Consider the following 17,917-nt stretch of genomic DNA (forward strand, 5'->3'; position numbering starts at 1 on the left):
TGTTCTTTTTGTTTGCATCTCTACCATTGCCTGAGGAGCGGCTGTGCATTTATTTATTGGCTATTTGCATTTCTGTAGTAAATGGCCTGATCAGAGTCTTTGCCTGTTTCTCTTCCTTGATTTTTGTTCTGTGTTTTCAGGCACTCTTTGTATGTTACTATTAACTCTTTTTTTCTCATACGTGACCCACCTCTGTGCCAAAAAAAGAATTCCGAAAGAGGAAGCAAGAGGAATAAATGCAAATTCTTACTCTTGGGTCTGCAAACCCCCATGCACCTTGGACATAGGAGGTGGGGCTTCTTGGCTGCTCAATGCCAGCAAGGAGGTGGGCAGTCAGTCTTGACACTGCTGCTGGGAGCGTGATTGGCCACAGCTCAAGAGGAGGTGACAGGGGGATACAGCTTCTAAAACAGCTAAATGGGGACCGAGGTGCACCCAGGGAGAGAGGGGGGGTTTTAAAACACTGTGCCCGCTTTCGGGGAAGGCACTCAGCTCGGAGCTGCTGGAGGGGGGCGAAGAGGGGGCCAGAGCCCCCATCGCAAGAGGAGCTGACCCTGCGCAGCTGGGAACCGAGCAGGGCTGTCTCAGGATGGAAGGAGCAGACCGGCTTATAGGCCCACCGGCAGAGTGAGGCTGCTCCCCGCTGAGAGGAAGGAGGAATTTTCTCTTTAACTTTCTTTTTCAAACTGTATCTCAAGCACCTCTTGCTTCTTTCCCTGATTTACCTTCTTATGAAAGTGAAAAGGGAAAGCATTCCTCGCTCAGCTGTGTCCGACTCTTTGCCACCCCATGGACTGCAGCCCGCCAGGCTCCTCTGTCCATGGAATCCCCCACATAAGAATTCTAGAGTGGGTAGCTGTTTCCTTCTCCAGGGATCTTCCTGTCCCAAAGATCGAAATTGGGTCTCCTGCATTACAGGCAGCTTCTTTCCCATCTGAGCCACCAGGGAAGCCCCTTCTCATGGTGCTTATGATTTCTACCAGGTTTCCCAGGGGGCGCTAGCGGGAAAGGATCCCCCTGCCAATGTGGGTTGATCCCTGGGTAACATGTCTAGTCAAGGCTATGGTTTTCCCAGTAGTCATGTATGGATGTGAGAGTTGGACTATAAAGAAAGCTGAGCGCAGAAGATTTGATGCTTTTGAACTGTGGTGTTGGAGAAGACTCTTGAGAGTCCCTTGGACTGCAAGGAGATCCACCCAGTCCATCCTAAAGGAGATCAGTCCTGGGTGTTCATTGGAAGGACTGATGCTGAAGCTGAAACTCCAATACTTTGGCTACCTGATGCAAAGAACCGACTCATTGGAAAAGACCCTGATGCTGGGAAAGATTGAGGGCAGGAGGAGAAGGGGACGACAGAGGATGAGATGGCTGGATGGCATCACTGACTCAATGGACATGAGTTTGGGTAAACTCCAGGAGTTGGTGATGGACAGGGAGGCCTGGCGTGCTGCAGTCCATGGGGTCACAAAGAGTCAGACACGACTGAGCGACTGAACTGAACTGAACTGAACATGCTATAAACATATTCATTTTGTGTATTGTCTGTGTCTCCTCTGTGTCTATTGTCTCCTAGAATGTCAGCTCTCTGAGCACAGACATTTATGTCTATTTTGTTCACCACTGTGTCCCCTCCAGAAGTATTTTTTATTGTTTCTCCAAGCCTGAGTTGTGCAGAAATAGGTTAGTATGACCATAGGTAGTGAGCTCCCCATCAGAAGAGGTGAGCAAGCAGAATCTGCCTGGCCACCTAGCAAGCTTTCTGTGCAGGCGACCCCAGCATTCATGTGTGGTCCTCTCATTAAGGTGAGATCCGAAAGGCCTCTGGATCAACGGGAGGCCTCCTGGGCCTCCCAGGGCCGAGAGGGGCCTGCACCTCAGCCAGCTGGGACAACAGAGCGCTCCAACTGGGTCAGCTTCTGTTTATGTCCTCGTCCTGGCCCATCCTGAGCCTGGCCCCACCCCCGGTCAACCCCAGTCCAACCTCAACTCTACCCCCAGCGTGAGGTCCTCATGTTTTGGAAAATCCACGGGCATCACACCAGACTGAAAATATCTCAGAATATCGCTTTCGACTTCCTCCCGCCCCCGAGGCCCCCGGCCTGGGCGGGCAGCAAGCTTTCCCCCGCTGTTGATTTTCAAGAAAGGCTCTTCCATAGCTGCAACACAGGGAATTTCCAGTATTTTTCTTCCTCTGCTCTATTTTTTTTCCCCCTTGGCCTTCAGACGCTTACATTGTGTTGTCCTGACGCAGCTCAGGCAGTGTTTGGCCCCAGAGGCCTGGGCTGGGTCAGCGAGGCTGGACTAGCAGCCCCGGCTCCTTGGGCGCAGGAACAATGCCTCCATAATTCACTGAAAACTCCCCTCGGATGACTTTTTCCTGTTGCTGATTGTCTCCGCGGTCCAGGCCCGCACAAACTGCTTTTTCCTGCAGCTAAATTTAAAAGAGCCGGACCCTGGAAACAGTGCAACCAGGCTGGCCTCGCCGTGGGGGCAAAGTCGGGGGGAGGCTGGGTGGAAGCGGAGCCTACCACCTGGAACGTACACATGACAGGTGGCCACAGCTCATGATAATTCCTTCCTTGGAGCCTCTCAGGCTAGAGTCACAGACCTTGGGGTTCAGAGGAGACTCTTGGTTCCGCAGCAGTCAGAGAGGCCCCCACGCGCTGTCCCAGAGCAGGGCAGTGGGCAGGGCTGGGGTCCACGGGGCAGTGCTAGACCCCGGCAGGCCCTGGATTCACAGGTCTCAGGCGGAGTGGAGCACGGGGGCCCGGGCGGCCAGGAGGGGTGAGCCCTCTCCACTGGGGGTGTGCATAAAAAGGGGGCAAGGCACCTACCAGGGAGGCTGCCAAGGGGTGACGGGCCAGGTGGGAGGCAGGGAGCCCAGGGCCCTTCCGGCCTCTGGAGCTCTGGCCTTGACCCTTCTGCACCAGCAGCCTCGGAAGTTCAAGCGGGAGTGGAGACCACAGCGTGGCTTGTGACTTTTTTTTAACATTTATTTATTTGGCTGCGTTGGGTCTTGGTTGCAGCACTGGGGACCCTTCGTTGAGGCGTGCAGGCTCAGAAGTAGGGGTGCACAGGCTGTCGCCTTGCAGCATGTAGGGTCTCAGTTCTCCGATCAGGGATCGATTCTATGGCCCCTGAGTTGCAAGGCGGATTCCTCACCTCTAGGAAAGCCCCAGGCCTGTGACTTTTGACAAGAGGGGAAGCCAAAGTCTCTGGCTTTGATTTCCAGCTCTGCCGTGGACCTGCTGTGTGACCTCAGGCGAGGTTTTCTGCCTCACGGAGCCTCAGTGTCCCTATCATCAAAAGGGGAATCATGGAAGCACCTGCATCATAGGGTTATCAGGAGAAGCAAGCACAAAGTCGTTCAGAATCGTGCCTGACACAGAGTAAATGTGAAAAAAACATGACGACTATCAAGGGATTTCGAGCGGAGCCCTCACCTTTCAGAGGTCAGAAACGCAGCCCTGCGTCCCAAGCGCCGCCCTCTCTGCGACTCACAATAAGTCCCCCACGCCTGGGGACCTGGTTTTGTCCTAAACAGGCTAGATGTGTGGTGGGGCAGCCGCGGGGCTGGCAAGAGGCCCCGCCCCAGCCCCCCGCCTGTTAAGCCCCCTTCCTCCCGCCCCCTTTCCCACGGGGCCCGTCCGTGGGGCCTGGGAGCCCAGCCTGGCACTGGCTCACTCTGCCACCCTGGCTCGCCCGCCCGGCCACCGCGCAGCCCCATCACCTCTCAGGGTTGGGCCCTGTGTCCCGGGGCTGCTGAGGGGCAGAGGGCCACAGACGGCGCCGTGACGCAGCAAGCTCTGGCTCCCCAGCCCTGACGAAGGATCCGGGTGGCCGGCGTGAGGTCAGTGCGAGCGTGGGCAGGTCGGGCCTCGTGGAGACGCCCCCCAGTGGACTGGGGACCACAGGACACCGACCCGAGGTTCTCAGACAGAGAAGAGCCCGCCGAGATCAGAGGGCAGGGAGAAAAGGCAGGATCCCACCGGCTCCCACTTCCTAGAGGAAATGGCCAGGGAATGAGAAACAGGAGGGAACAAATATCACAGACAGAGGCAGACTCAGCGAGTGCCCCAGACAAAATGACAAACCTCTCAGCCACCCTACACACATGCCGATTAAGGGACCTTCCCCAATCGCTGGATATTGATGCATCACCGCCAAGATGTTCGCCACATTTATTTATCAAATCTCTATTTAGTAGACCCATTCACATTTTCAAATCAGTTGGAATGAAGAGAAACTTCGATCACTGTTTGATTTGCCATTCATACGAGGTCACCGCAGACTGCGGAGACGGAACATAGAGTGACCCTGTTAAATTCTAGCCAAACACTGTTGCTTGCAAAGACCTTGAGCTTCAGGCCAAAGTCCCTTGGTTAAGAAGGGAGAAGCAAGTGTGAGAGAGGTGTTAAAGATGGGGTCACCCACTGGACACTGGCCTTGTTGTAATGGGAGGGCGGGAAGGGGAAGGAAGGAGTTGCTTTCTCGCTCTGCGCTCTGCCTGCTTTCACCCAAAATAAACCGCTTATAGCTGGTGACACAGCTGAGAAGCGTCCTTGAAAGCACTAGCGAGGTGAGGGCTCCAGTCATCCTCAGGGGGTCCCCTCCTGAACTCCCACCCCACGTGACCAGCAGGCCAGCTGGGGGGAGGGTCCCGGGCCTCAGGCTGGGAGAGCCCGGGATCTGAGCACGCCCCAGCTCTGCTTACCTCCTTCACAGCCTGCAGCTCCAGCGCCGTGCAGGCCTCCCGAAAGCTCCTCCTGAGCAGACAGGTCCCCGCGCTCCCTCCTCACCTGCGGAGCTGACGCCCGCCCCTGGACCTGGGAGAGGTGGTGTCAGCCCATTCCCCCAGGCGGCTCCAGGGCACGCTTCCTCACCCTCGCCCCCAGGCAGCCTCTCCTCGGAACGGCACCTCCATCCTTCCAGAACACTGGAGTCACACCTAATCCCCCTCTCCTCTCTGCAGCCCAAACCCAGCCTGTTAGGAAATCCTGTTGGCTTCATCTTCAAAACACATCCATGCTCTCCCAGCCTCCTCCTCGCCCCCAGACTGTTCATCCCAGCACTGGAGGAGGAGGGACTCACGTTAGTATTTCTGGGGGAAATTGTTGCTATTTATTCTTCTGACACTCTCCTCTCCTTCCCTGTTTTATTTTTTTCCTCTTTCCCCTCTGAGTCTCTTTCCCCATTTCCAGCATTTTAATCTCTGTCCTAAGCACAAACTTTGTATTCAAAAGGCTTGAGTTCAGATCCTGGCTCTGCCATTTACTGTGTGACTTTGGGCAAGTTATTTAGCCTTTCGGTGTTTCAATTTCCACTTCTAAAAAACACAGAGACTAGAAAAGTAAAGTCAGAGATACTACCTGAGGTCAATACTTACTTGCTCTAAAGCTACTGAGATCGAGACAAGATGGGACTGGCAAAAGAACAGACAGATTGGTGCAACAGAGAGGAGAGCCCGGAACAGACCCACAAAGTATAATCAACTCATCTTCGACGAAAGAGCCAAGGCAACACAGTGGGGGAAAGACAGCCTCTCCAAGAAACAGTGCTGGGACAACTGCACATCTACACACACAGAAAAAAAACTAGACCCAGACCTCACATCCTTCACGAGAATTAACTCAAAATGGGGATGTCCCTGATGGCCCAGTGACTGAGACTTGAGCTGTCAATGCAGGGATCTGGGTACGATCCCTGGTCACGGGACTAGATTTCACACGCCGCAACTAAAGATACCGCTTGCCACAAGTAAGACCCAGTGCAGCCAAATAAATAAATACACAACAATAAACATTAGAAAAAGGAAGTAACTCACAATGGGTGACTGACCTGCATATAAACTGCCAACTATAAAACTCCTAGAAGGTAACAGAGCGGAAAATCGGGAAGACCTTGGGTGTGGTGAGATCTTTCTAGACACAACAGGAAAGGCAATATTCATGAAAGAAATAACTGATAGGCTAGGTTTCACTCAAATTAAAAACTTCTGCTCTGCAAAAGACAGCGTCAAGACAATGAAAAGGGACATTGGGAGAAAAATATTTGCAAAAGACACCTAGAAAAGAGTTATTCAGAACACGCAAACAACTCTTAAAATGTAACAACACATCAACAACCTGATTGAGTAACAGGCAAAGGGGGCTTTCCTGGTGGTCCAGTGGTTAAAAGTCCGTCTTGCCATGTAGGATACATGGGTTTGATCCCTGGTCCGGAAAGATCCCACCGGCCGCAGAGCAGCTAAGTCCGTGCGGCACATCTAGTGAGCCCACACTCCAGAGCCTGCGAGCCACAAGCGCGGAGCCCTTCGCTGCAACGACTGAAGCCCGAGGTTAGAGTGTGTGCTCCGCATGAGAAGTCAGCGCCTCGGGAAGCCCCCGCCCCACAACCAGAGAAAACCGGGCACAGCAAGAGACATCCAGCACAGTCCAAAGCAGATAAAACAACGAAAGCAGGGGGAAATAGGCAAAACATCTACAGCGACACCTCACCAAAGAAGATGTGCAGAGGGCAAGTAAGCACATGAAGAGATGCCCAAGATCATACGCCATGATGAAAGTGTACGTTAAAACGACGACGAGATGATACTACACCCCGAGAATGGCCCAGGTCGGGGCGCGGACACCACCCAACGTGGAGCTACAGGAGCGACCAGCCCATTGCTGGTGGGAACGCAAAACGCCACAGCCCCTTTGCAAGACAGTCGGAGGTTTCCCACAAAACTAAACATACTTTTATCATATGACTGAGCAACCACATTCCTTGGTGTTTACGCAAATGAGTTGAAAAATTGTTTTCGAAACATAAATGAAAACCCGCACGTGGATATTTACAGCAGCTTTACTACTCATAACTGCCAAAAACTTGGAAGCAACTAAGACGTCCTTCAGTGGGTGAATGAATAAACTGTGGCCCATCCAAACAATGAAATATTATTCAGTGCTAAAATGAAGTGAAGCGCTGAAGAATTGATGCCTTTAAACTGTGGTGTTGGAGAAGACTCTTGAGAGTCCCTTGGACTGCAAGGAGATCAAACCAGCCCATCCTGAAGGAGATCAGTCCTGAATATTCATTGGAAGGACTGGTGCTGAAGTTGAAGCTCCAATATTTTGGCCACCTGATAGGAAGAGCTGACTCACTGGAAAAGACCCTGATGCTGGGAAAGACTGAAGGCAGGAGGAGAAGGGGACAACAGAGAATGAGATGGTTGGGTGGCATCACCATCCAATGAGTTTGAGTCAACTCCAGGAGAAGGTGATGGACAGGGAGGCCTGGCGTGCTGCAGTCCACGGGGTCGCAAAGAGTCAGACAGGATTTAGGGACAACAGCAAAAAGAAATGAGCTATCAAGCTATGAAAAGATGGGGAGAAACCTTAAATGCATATAATTAAGTGAAAGCAGCCAATCTGAGAATGTTACAAACTGTATGAGTCCAACTACATGACATTCTGGAAAAGAAAAAACCCCGGCTGTGAGGATGGAGGGGAGAGAGGGAGGAACAGAAGGAGCACAGAGGGTTTTCAGGGCAATGAAACTACTCCGTGATGCTATAATGGTGGATTTGGCATCATCACATCTTCGTCCAAACCCACAGGATGTACATCACTGAGAGTGAACCCCAATGTACACTACTGGCCTGTGTGATACAGGCGTGTCAGCGTAGGCTCACCAGTTGTTAACAGATACACCACTCTGGGGGGTGGGGGTCGTGGGGTTGGGGTGTGGGATGTTAATGGGGAGCAAGGCTGGGCCTGTGTGTGTGGTGGGGACTGGGAGGGGGTCGGGAGTAAATGGGAACTGTCTGTACTTTCTGCTCAGTTTTGCTATGAACCTAAAACTGCTCTACAAAATAAAGCTTATCTTTAAAAAAAAAAAAGATTAGAGAGTCCCTTCCTTCTGGGTCTAATGTCACGCCTGAACGGGGGCACATGAGGACAGCTCCTAGTGCAGAGTCTGAAAGAAGCATTTATTAATTTGAAGGCCAAAGGAAATTATTTGAAGACCATTAATTTGAAGACCAAATGGTGGGGGCTTCTGATCGGGCTGTGGAGGGCTGTGCACACACGGACAGGCCTGCCTCTGGGAACTCTGGTTTTTCTTTTTCCCCCAAGAAACCCTCTCTTCTCTTTTGCTACGAGCAGACCCCCTTGCTCAAGCCTGTACCCCAAATCCTCACTGTAGACAGGTCCTGTCCCCAGTCCTCAAATCCAGTGGCTTTCTACTTTCTGTGACTCATCTCCCAGGGAAGAATGCTTTTACACCGTGAGGACAAAGAGCCCACAGCCATGTGGCTGCTCGGCTCCCAATCGCGCCAGAGCTCCTGCTGTGATCTCATGACCACGGAGGCGTGGGAGCGGCTCTTCTCCACGGACAGACAGGGAGACCGAGGCGGAAGGCGGCACGATGCGTTTGCAGTGACAGGCCTGGGCCAGTGGGCTCCGGGTCTGCGTTTCTGACCACTACACGCGAGGTGACCGAAATAAAGCTTGAGGCCTCGCTAGCCACCACGCACCCTGTGTCCTATCCCAGCTCTCTGTTTAAAAATGCGGATCACAGCCCCGTAATGGGCTTCACAGCTCACTAGTGGGCGCGGGTCGTCACCTGCGGTCCCCGGAAGGACGTGCTGCTCTCTGAGACTCCGAGCGCCCACGCCCACTGGGTCCTCCCCCACCCACCAGCACCCCCTCCCCGCTCCCCCTGCCCCATTTCACTTTCCTCCAGCCCCACAGGGCCAGGAACGGAAAGACCCCATTTCTCTCCTGCATGTGAGCTGACAGCTCTGGGGCAGCTCCCCGTCCCGAAGCCCCGGAACTGCGGAAACAGCGGAGGGTCCACCCCCGTCTCCCCGGTGGGGAAAGTCATTGTGATGCAGCCCGCGGAGGAGCCTCGTCTAGAGGGGCTTTCATTTCCGCAGACTGAGCTGGGGGCGGGAGGAGATGGCTCACAGATAGGGAGCAATGCTGGGCTGGAGCTTTAGTCCCGCTTCCAGCAGCCAGCCAAGCTGATTAACTCTTGATGGAGCTGGAGGCTGGGAGGCAGCCGGCAGGCGGGCCCTGGGGTGGGGGTGGGGGGCTCTTCAATTACTTATTAATAAATATTCTCGGCCACGTGCACTGAGCACGAGCTGAGCCTTTCCTCCGCATTATCACATGGAATCCACCCACAGGCCTGGAAGGCTGTAACTGGGATCGTCCCCACTTTACAGAGGGGAAAGTGAAGGCCCAGAGACAAAGTCACCTGCCCACAGTCGGAAGGCTTGGATGGGAGGAGCGCAGGGTTTTGTTTTCTGGAGGGGGAGACACCTTCAGGCTCCCAGGGAGGGATGTCAGGGACCTCAGAGGACTCCCCCCACTCAACCACAACCTCTCTCTCCCGGCTCTGTCTCCCGCCTCTCGGAACACCTGGCATTAATGCTGCTGTCCCGTGCATCTCAAGCTGGTTCTCATCCACTCCGGCTGCATTTTATGACCCCTGCATTGCTGCGCGGGCAGCCTGGCCCACTGCTTCTCACTGAGAGACGGCTGACTTCACGTATTGTTCTTGTGTCCGGCACCTCGGTGAAGCCATACTAGGTCTGTTATTTGTCTATCGATTCTCGGTTGGCTGTTCTATGCAGATGAGCGAATCACCTGCAAACAGTGATCACTTCATGATTTCCTTTCACATCCTTGTAACTCTTTGCTATGTACATTTGTGCTTCTCCTCAAAGTTTATATGATGGAGCCCTAACCTACAATGTGGTGGTGTTTGCAGGTGGGCCTTTTAGAGGTAACCGGGTTTACATGGGGCTTCCTAGGTGGCCCGAATGGAAAAGAACCGCCTGCCAATGCAGGAGACCCAAGCGATGTGGGTTCGATCCCAGGGGTGGGATGATCCCCTGGAGCAGGGAATGGCAGCCCACTCCAGTGTGCTTGCCTGGAGAATCCCATGGACAGAGGAGCCTGGCGGGCTGCAGTCTGTGGGGTCACAGAGTCGGACACGACTGACTGACTGAGCACAGCACATACCACAGGCTTAGACGGGGTCATGGGGTGGAGCCCCACCAGGAGACTGGGGCCCCTAAAAGCGGAGGAGACCAGCGGTGTCTCTCTGCATGCACCCACCAAGGAAAGCCAGGCCCAGGAAGAGGAGCCTCACAAGAACCCGACGAGCACGCTAGCACCCTGACCTTGGACTTGCAGGCCCCAGACGGTGAGAAGTGTGTGTCTGTGGTTTAAGCCGCACACCCCGCGGTGTTCTGTGAGGGCAGCCTGAACTGACTAGGGCGCTCCTGTTTCTACTTCTCTCCACAGAGTGTTGACAGGGGCTCCGCTGGTGTCTCGGGGGTAAAGGATCCACCCGCCGGTGCAGGGGACTCGAGTCCCATCCCTGGCTCAGGAGGATCCCCTGGAGGAGGAAACGGCACCCACTCCAGTACGCTTGCCCGAGAAACCCCAGGGACAGAGGAGCCTGGCGGGCTGCAGTCCGTGGGGTCACAAAGGGCCGGACACGGCTGAGCTTTGGACAGCAGTTTACTCATCTTGCTCCTAGCTTTGCAGAGCAGCAGTTAAAACCGGACGTGGAACAAAGGACCGATTCAAAATAGGGAAAGGCGTACATCAAGGCAATATACTGTCACCTAGCTTATTTAACTTATATGCAGAGTGCACCATGCAAAATGCTGGGTCGGATGACTCACAGGCTGGAATCAAGATTGCTGGGAGAAACACCAACCGCTTCAGATACGCAGATGACACACACCACCCTTATGGCAGAAAGTGAAGAGGAACTAAAGAGCCTCTTGACGGGGAAAGAGGAGAGTGAAAAAGCTGGCTTAAAACTCAACATTCAAAAAATTAAGATCATGACATCCAGTCCCATCACCTCATGACAAATAGATGGGGAAAAATTAGAAGCAGTGACAGATTTTACTTTCCTGGGCTCCAAAATCACTGCAGACGCTGACTACAGACATGAAATTAAAAGATGCTTGCTCCTTGGAAGAAAAGCTATGACAGACCTAGACAGCATATTAAAAAGCAGAGATATCACTTTGCCAACAAAGGTCCATCTAGTCAAAGCTGTGGTTTTTTCCAGTGGTCAGGTACGGATGTGAGAGTTGGACCATAACAAGCCTGAGCACCGAAGAATTGACGCTTTTGAGCTGTGGTGCTGGAGAAGGCTCTTGAGAGTCCCTTGGACTGCAAGGAGATCCAACCAGCCAATCCTCAAGGAGATCAACCCTGGAAGTTCATTGGAAGGACTGATGCTGAAGCTGAAGCTCCAATACTTTGGCCGCCTGATGCAAAGAGCCAAGTCACTGGAAAAGACCCTGGTGCTGGGAAAGACTGAGGGCGGGAGGAGGAGTGGGCAGCAAAGGTTGAGACGGCATCATCAACTGAATGGACATGAGTTTGAACAAACTCTGGGAGACAGTGACGGACAGGGAAGCCTGGAGTGCTGCAGTCCGTGGGGTCACAAAGATAAACTGAATGGACATGAGTTTGAACAAACTCTGGGAGACAGTGACGGACAGGGAAGCCTGGAGTGCTGCAGTCCGTGGGGTCACAGAGAATCAGAACAACTGAATGACTGAACAACAGCAGCAACATGCTAACGTCATACTCAGTGGCAAAAAGCTGACAGCCTCGCCGTAAATTCAGGAAAAAGACAAGGATGCCCACTCTCACCACTTCTATTTAACACAGCACTGGAAGTCCTAGCCACAGCAACCTGACAAGTGAATTCAGTGAAGCTGTGGGATACAAGATTAACATACATTAGCAGAAAAAGATCCCTTTTCTTTTTTTTTTCAGAATGAGAAAGTTAAAAAAGCAAGTTCATTTAAAATCACATGAAAAAAAATAAAATACCTAGGAATAAACTTAAACAAGGAGGTGAAAGATCTATACTCTGAAAGCTATAAAAAACTGAAGATGATACAAAGAAATGAAAAGATATCCTGTGCTCCTGGACTGGAAGAATTAATATTAAAATGCACACACCACCCAAAGCAATCTACAGATTTAGTGAAATCCCATTAGAACACTCATGACATTTCTCACAGAACTAGAACAAATAGTCCTAAAATTCATATGGAACCACAAAAGACCCTGAATTGCCAAAGCAATCTTGATGAAAAAGAACAAAGCTGGAGGTATCCGCTCCCAGACTACAAAGCTACAGTAATCAAAACAGCATGGCACTGGCACAAAAACAGACAGAGAGATCAGTGATACAGAATAGATAGCCTAGAAATATATCAACGCACCTGCGGTCAATTCCTTTACAACAAAGGAGGCAAGAATATACAATGGGGAAAAGACAATCTCTTAAAAAAGTGGTGCTGGGCAGCTCCATGTAAAATAATAAGATGAGAACATTTTCTCAAACAATATACAAAAATAAATTCAAAATGTATTAAAGTCCTAAATGGAAGACTGAAACCATAAAACTCCTAGAAGAGAACATAAGCAAAATACTCTGACATAAATTACAGCAATATTTTTGGGGTCCATTTCCTACGGTGAAAGAAATAAGAACAAATATAATAATGGACCTAACTAAACTTAAAAGCTTTTGCACAGCAAAGGGAACCATTGACAAAACAAAAGACAACCTATGGAATGGGAGAAGTTATGTGACCAACAAGGAGTAAATATCCAAAATACACAAACAGCTCTTACAACTCAATGCAAAATAAAATAAAATAATTTTTTAAATGGGCAGAAGATTTGAATGGACCTTTTCCCAAAGAATATAGATACTAAGCACATAAAAAGATTCTCAATATTGCTAATAGAGACATGCAAGTCAAAGCCACAATGGGATGTCACCTCACACCTGTCAGAACAGCTAGCACCAAAAAGTCGACAAGTAACAAACGCTGGAGAGGATGTGGAGAAAGGGAACCTCAGCACACTGTTGGGGGGGCTGGAAATTTGGGCAGTCACTGTGTGAAACAGCATGGAGGTTCCTTAAAACACTAAAAATAGGAACACCATATGATTCAGCAATTCCACTTCTGGGTATGTATCTGGAAAAAATGAAAACACTGATCTGAAAAGATACACGCACCCCAGTGTTCACAGCAGCTCTATTTACAACAGTCAAGATACGGAAGCAAAACCCAAGGGCTCAAGAATGGATGAAGGTGTGATATACACACAGACGCACACACACACAGGAGTATTACTCGGCCGTAAAAAAGAACAGAATTCTGCCATTTGCAACAATGCAGATGGACCTGGAGGACATTATGCTTAGTGAAATAAGTCAGAGAATGACAAGTGCTGTGTATTGTTTATATGTGAAATCTAGAAAACACAAATGAATGCATATGCAGGGGAGGAAAAGACTCACACGGGAAACAAGCCGGCAGTTTACCAAAGGGGAGCGGGAAAGGGGAGGGGCACACGAGAGGTAGGAGAGGAGGAGATACAAACTACCACGTGTAAACTAGGTAAGAAATAAGGGCATACTGTACAGCACGGGGAATTATAGGCATTATCTTTTAATAAATTTTAATGGAGTATAATCTGTAAAAATACTGAATCACTGTACCGTACACTGGAAATTAATATTATAAATCAACTATACTTCAATAAAATTAAATTTAAAAAACAATACTGAGTCTTCTAATACACAAATTATGTATTTCTATTTATTTGTCTTTAATTTTTCCTGTTTTTTAAAGAATTAAAGTAAAATTCACAATTTTTACCACTTTAAAGTGTACGGTCCAGTGGCTTTCAGTATATTCAGTGTTACACACATACACTACTAACTCCAGAACATGTCCATCACCCCCATAAAGAAGCCCATACTTTATAAGTAATCAGTCTTCACGCTAAATCCCCCAGTCCCTGGCAACCACTCATCTGCTTTCTGTCTCCAGCGATTTGTCTACTGCGTATATTTAGTGTATGTGGATCCATACAATATGTGGCTTTTTGGGTTTGACATAATTATTTTGAGGTTCATCCACGTGAACCTTGATCCTTTCAAGGCTTGTTTTCTTATAATTCTAAAATTAAGGTGCAATTTATATATAGCAAAAAAAAAAATCACTGTTTGCGGTATACACTTGCATGAGTTCTGACAAATGCATACAGTCAGGGAACCTCTGCCATCATCAAGATATAAAGTAATTCCATCACTGCCCCCTTCCGAAATACCCTCATGTCCTTTGTTGTCATCCCCTTCCCCCTCCCCCCAGACAACCACTTACCTATTTTTTCTGTCCCTATAGTTTCGACATGGGTTGTTTCTAAGACTAGTTTATTCCCATTCCGACGGCCTGGCTTTTCTGGGGTCTCCAGGTCTTCTGATTGAGAATCTCCCACTCCTCGGTTCACAGCGCCCTGGAGTTCTTCTTCTTTTTTTTTTAAATTAATTTGCTTATTTTAATTGGAGGCTAATTATGTTACAGTATGGTAGTGTTTTTTGCCATACATTGACATGAATCAGCCACGGGTGTACATGTGTTCCCCATCCTGGAGTTCTTTATCTGGCTTCATGAAGCCACGCCCTCAGCGTGTGCAGTTTAGCATTCTGTAGCGATTCAAGGAAACCTCTGTGCAGACTTCTAGAGCCCTCTCTGCATGGCTAGCTCCCTTTGATAAGTCTGCACCCAAATTTCAGTCCCCGCTGTCTGCCCAAACTCTCATCTCTCTCCTCAGTTCGGCAATACTGGCGCACTGTGCCTGAATTCTCCTTCCCTGGACCATGATCCAGAAGGCATCTTTGGCAGAGAGCTGGGGTTGGGGGGGCGCCGTGTCTGGAGGCAAAAATCAGTCCATCTCTCTCTTTTTTTTTTACTTTTTAAGAAAAGACTTATCTATTTTTATCTTTTGGCTGTGGTGGGTCTTTGCCACTGCACACGGGCTCTCTTTAGCCGTGGCGAGCAGGGGCTATTCTTTGCTGCAGTGCGCAGGCTTCTCACTGCGGGGGCCTCTCTCGAGGAGATCGGGCTCTGCAGGTCTGGCACAGCAGCTGTGCACGGGCCGGGCTGCTCCGAGCCACGTGGGATCTTCCCAGAGCAGGGATCCAACCGGTACCCCTAGCACTGCAAGGCGGGTTCTTAACCATGGGACCACCGGTGCTGGAAGCCCCCGTCTCTTTCTGTTTCATAATATCTTGGTCCTTGCATACATTTTCAGATCCTTCTGTTTATTTAAACGTTGACATGTATTCACTTTACATTGCCCGGCACTTCCAGTATCCAAAGTCACCACTGGACCACCGGTGCTGGAAGCCCCCATCTCTTTCTGTTTCATAATATCTTGGTCCTTGCATACATTTTCAGATCCTTCTGTTTATTTAAACATTGACATGTATTCACTTTATATTGCCCGACACTTCCAGTATCCAGAGTCTTGGCTGTTTCGGTGTTCAGTATATGTCGTCACTCACTTTGGCTGGCATTTTTAGAGTTTAGATCAGCAGCTCACATTCAGCTGGACTCTCTGAGGAAGCCTGAAGAAAATACCTTCTATTCTAGTCACACGAGAGCTACGACTTCCTCAGAGAGTCTCACACCTTCCCACCACACCTGGTTTGTGGACGGCACTGCTGTGGGCATGACGCCGTAGCCCCCTCTCCTGGTGTTTCCACGGAGAAAGGGGGCTTCCCCTTTCCTGGCTCCTCCCAGGAGACGGCTGGATTGGGTAGCACTGGACATTCTTTGAATGTCTGGACAATCCCCTTATTAACAGGTTAAATTCAAAAAAGGTTCTAACTTTCTGTATTCAATTCCTGTCTCCACACCTCTTCCTAGTTGAGTTACCAGAGGCAAGTTACCCATTCCACCAGCGGAAGGCACGCCTGCTCACGCCAGCTCACTTTTGGCCCCATTTTGGCATGGCCAGCACCCCGCGTGGGGTCCAGGGCCACCCTTTACAGACAGGTGTGTGTCTCCTGGGCACGCAGCCCTGAAGCGCACAGCTGAGCACGCAGGCCCCGCAGGCAGATCTGCGGTGGAGGTTACGTGGTGAGCCGACGTCTCCATTACACCTTCACCAGAGTTCCGCCTGGGAGGCAGGAGGGTGCCTCTGTGCCAGGACAGGGGTTGACGGTGCTTCCCCGTGCCTTCCGGTCCTCCTGTGTCCTTGTGCTCAGGAGGGGGGGATGGGGGAGCGGTGAGATGCCCGGGACCCCTGACAACTATCAGGCCCTTAAGGTCAGAGGATGCAGGCTTAAGAACACAGAAAATCATTTCAAATCCATTTTTAGCAGAACAAATGTATAATTCAAAAAAAGCCTTTGAATGATACAAAGGATAAAAATTAAACGTCAAAGAATTGAACATAAACAGCATCTATTCACAGAGGGAGCATGAGGAGTTACATGTAGAGCTCATCACGGGCCAGGGCCTGAGGTCTCTTCTGGGCTTGCAGAACAAGGCAGAGCCTCGGGGGTCCTCGCCCTGCTGGGGAGTGGCTCTCGAGAGCCTGTGACAAGTGGACCCACAGCTGATGTGCCGTTGGCCCCACTCGGGGACCACCGGGAAGGAATCGGAACCGCAGAGGGCACTGCCATCTCTGAGCTCAGGGGAGGGGCATCCAATCCATCAAAGGGCACGGGGCTGGGCTCACGGGACGCCCGCACGTGGAGGCCACGGGGCTCTGGCTGTCCCAGGGCCGCCAGAGGCCCCAGGGTACGCCCGTCACTGCCCTGCCACCTCCCCCCAGGCCCCTCCCCTGCCCCCGCCCCTCAGCCTGCCTCATGCCTCGTTTCTCTCCTCCCCCCACCCACGCTGCCTTCTTGGGTGCTCCCGTCCGGTCTCTTCTCCCACCCGCCTGGCTTTCTCTCTCTCTCTCTGCTCCCTCTTCTTCCTCTCACCCTGTTTTCCACCTGGGCCAGAACCTGGGCCCTTCCCCACCCAGCAAAGGCCACTTGGCCCCACACTAAGCAAAGCTTAGTCCCACCCGAGACCTCCCTGGGATTCACGTGTCATCGGTTCGGCCCCTTGGAGACCTTCGTTTCCCTGGGAGGCCACTGGGCTGATTGCACTGGCCACAGAGGAAGCTCTGGGTGGGAGGCACTGTATCTCTAAGGCCTTGGCCTGGAAAGGGCTGTCAGGGCCTCCAGCTTCGTAGGAGCCAGTGCGTCCCACGGCCGCACCCGGATGCTGGCAGCATGCTCGTTTATTAGGCTGAGTTCAGAGAAGGGGTGGGAGGCTGGAGAGGCAGGGCGGGGGTCCGGGAGGGGCGTGGGAGGGGCTGCGTCCAGGCCACGCTCTAGGTGGCTGAGGGGGTGGCATCACTTCTTGGAGGCCTGCTTCTTCCAGGTGGCTGTCTTCTTATTGCTCTTCCAGGCTTTGTTGAGAGCACGCAGATCCAAATCAGGCTGGATCATTCTAGAAACCAAAGCAGAGAGAAGCAGGCGCTGGGAGACGGGTGGAGTGGGCTGGTCTGCCGGCATCCAGACCTCCCTGGCCTGAGCCGGGGAGGGCGGGCCCCGCCGCCTCGCAGCTGAGGCCCCTGGGTGTTGCTCCGATCGGGGGTCCTGATGACACCTGTGACCTTCCTGCATGCTCAGTTTGGCTTTTCTGTCTTCATGAGAAATAAGCGGTTTTCATGCAGAACATGACTTGCTTCACCGTTACCACGGCCAGCGCACTGGGTCTTGAAGGCCTAGGATGTTTCTTGCCAGGAGGCAGCAGGCAGTCTCAGAGCAATGGGCCTGGGCCGTGGGGCTTCGCCGAGAAGTCTACCAAAGGCCTCCATCTCCACCACCCAGACCACTGCCGGCAGCGCCAAGGAGCCGCCTCAGGGCCAGCTGGACGTCGTGCTGATAAAAAGGGCCAGTCGGGATTCCTGGAGGACCCACGCCCGGGGGGCAGTGACCTGCCCGAGGCCACTTGGCCCCACGTGGCCCCTGCGGCCTGCGGTGGAGCCGGGAGCCCTTTCGCAAGCCACACCCATTCTGC

At 51.6% G+C, this 17,917-nt stretch overlaps 1 protein-coding gene across 4 annotated transcripts in view; it reads right to left on the reverse strand.

Moving 5' to 3' along the window:
• Positions 1-16,235: 16,235 nt before the first annotated feature.
• The window catches only part of C24H3orf20 (chromosome 24 C3orf20 homolog), a 51,556-nt gene continuing 49,874 nt past the window's right edge, over positions 16,236-17,917 (reverse strand). For all 4 annotated transcript variants that reach the window (XM_043886699.1, XM_043886698.1, XM_043886697.1 and 1 more), the window contains one exon: positions 16,236-17,344. In XM_043886699.1, coding sequence (XP_043742634.1) covers positions 17,248-17,344 — 97 coding nt within the window. In that variant the 3' untranslated portion in view covers positions 16,236-17,247. The remainder of the gene's footprint in view (positions 17,345-17,917) is intronic.

The sequence above is a fragment of the Cervus elaphus genome, chromosome 24 (genome assembly GCF_910594005.1).
Source record: "Cervus elaphus chromosome 24, mCerEla1.1, whole genome shotgun sequence".
Lineage (NCBI taxonomy): Eukaryota > Metazoa > Chordata > Mammalia > Artiodactyla > Cervidae > Cervus > Cervus elaphus.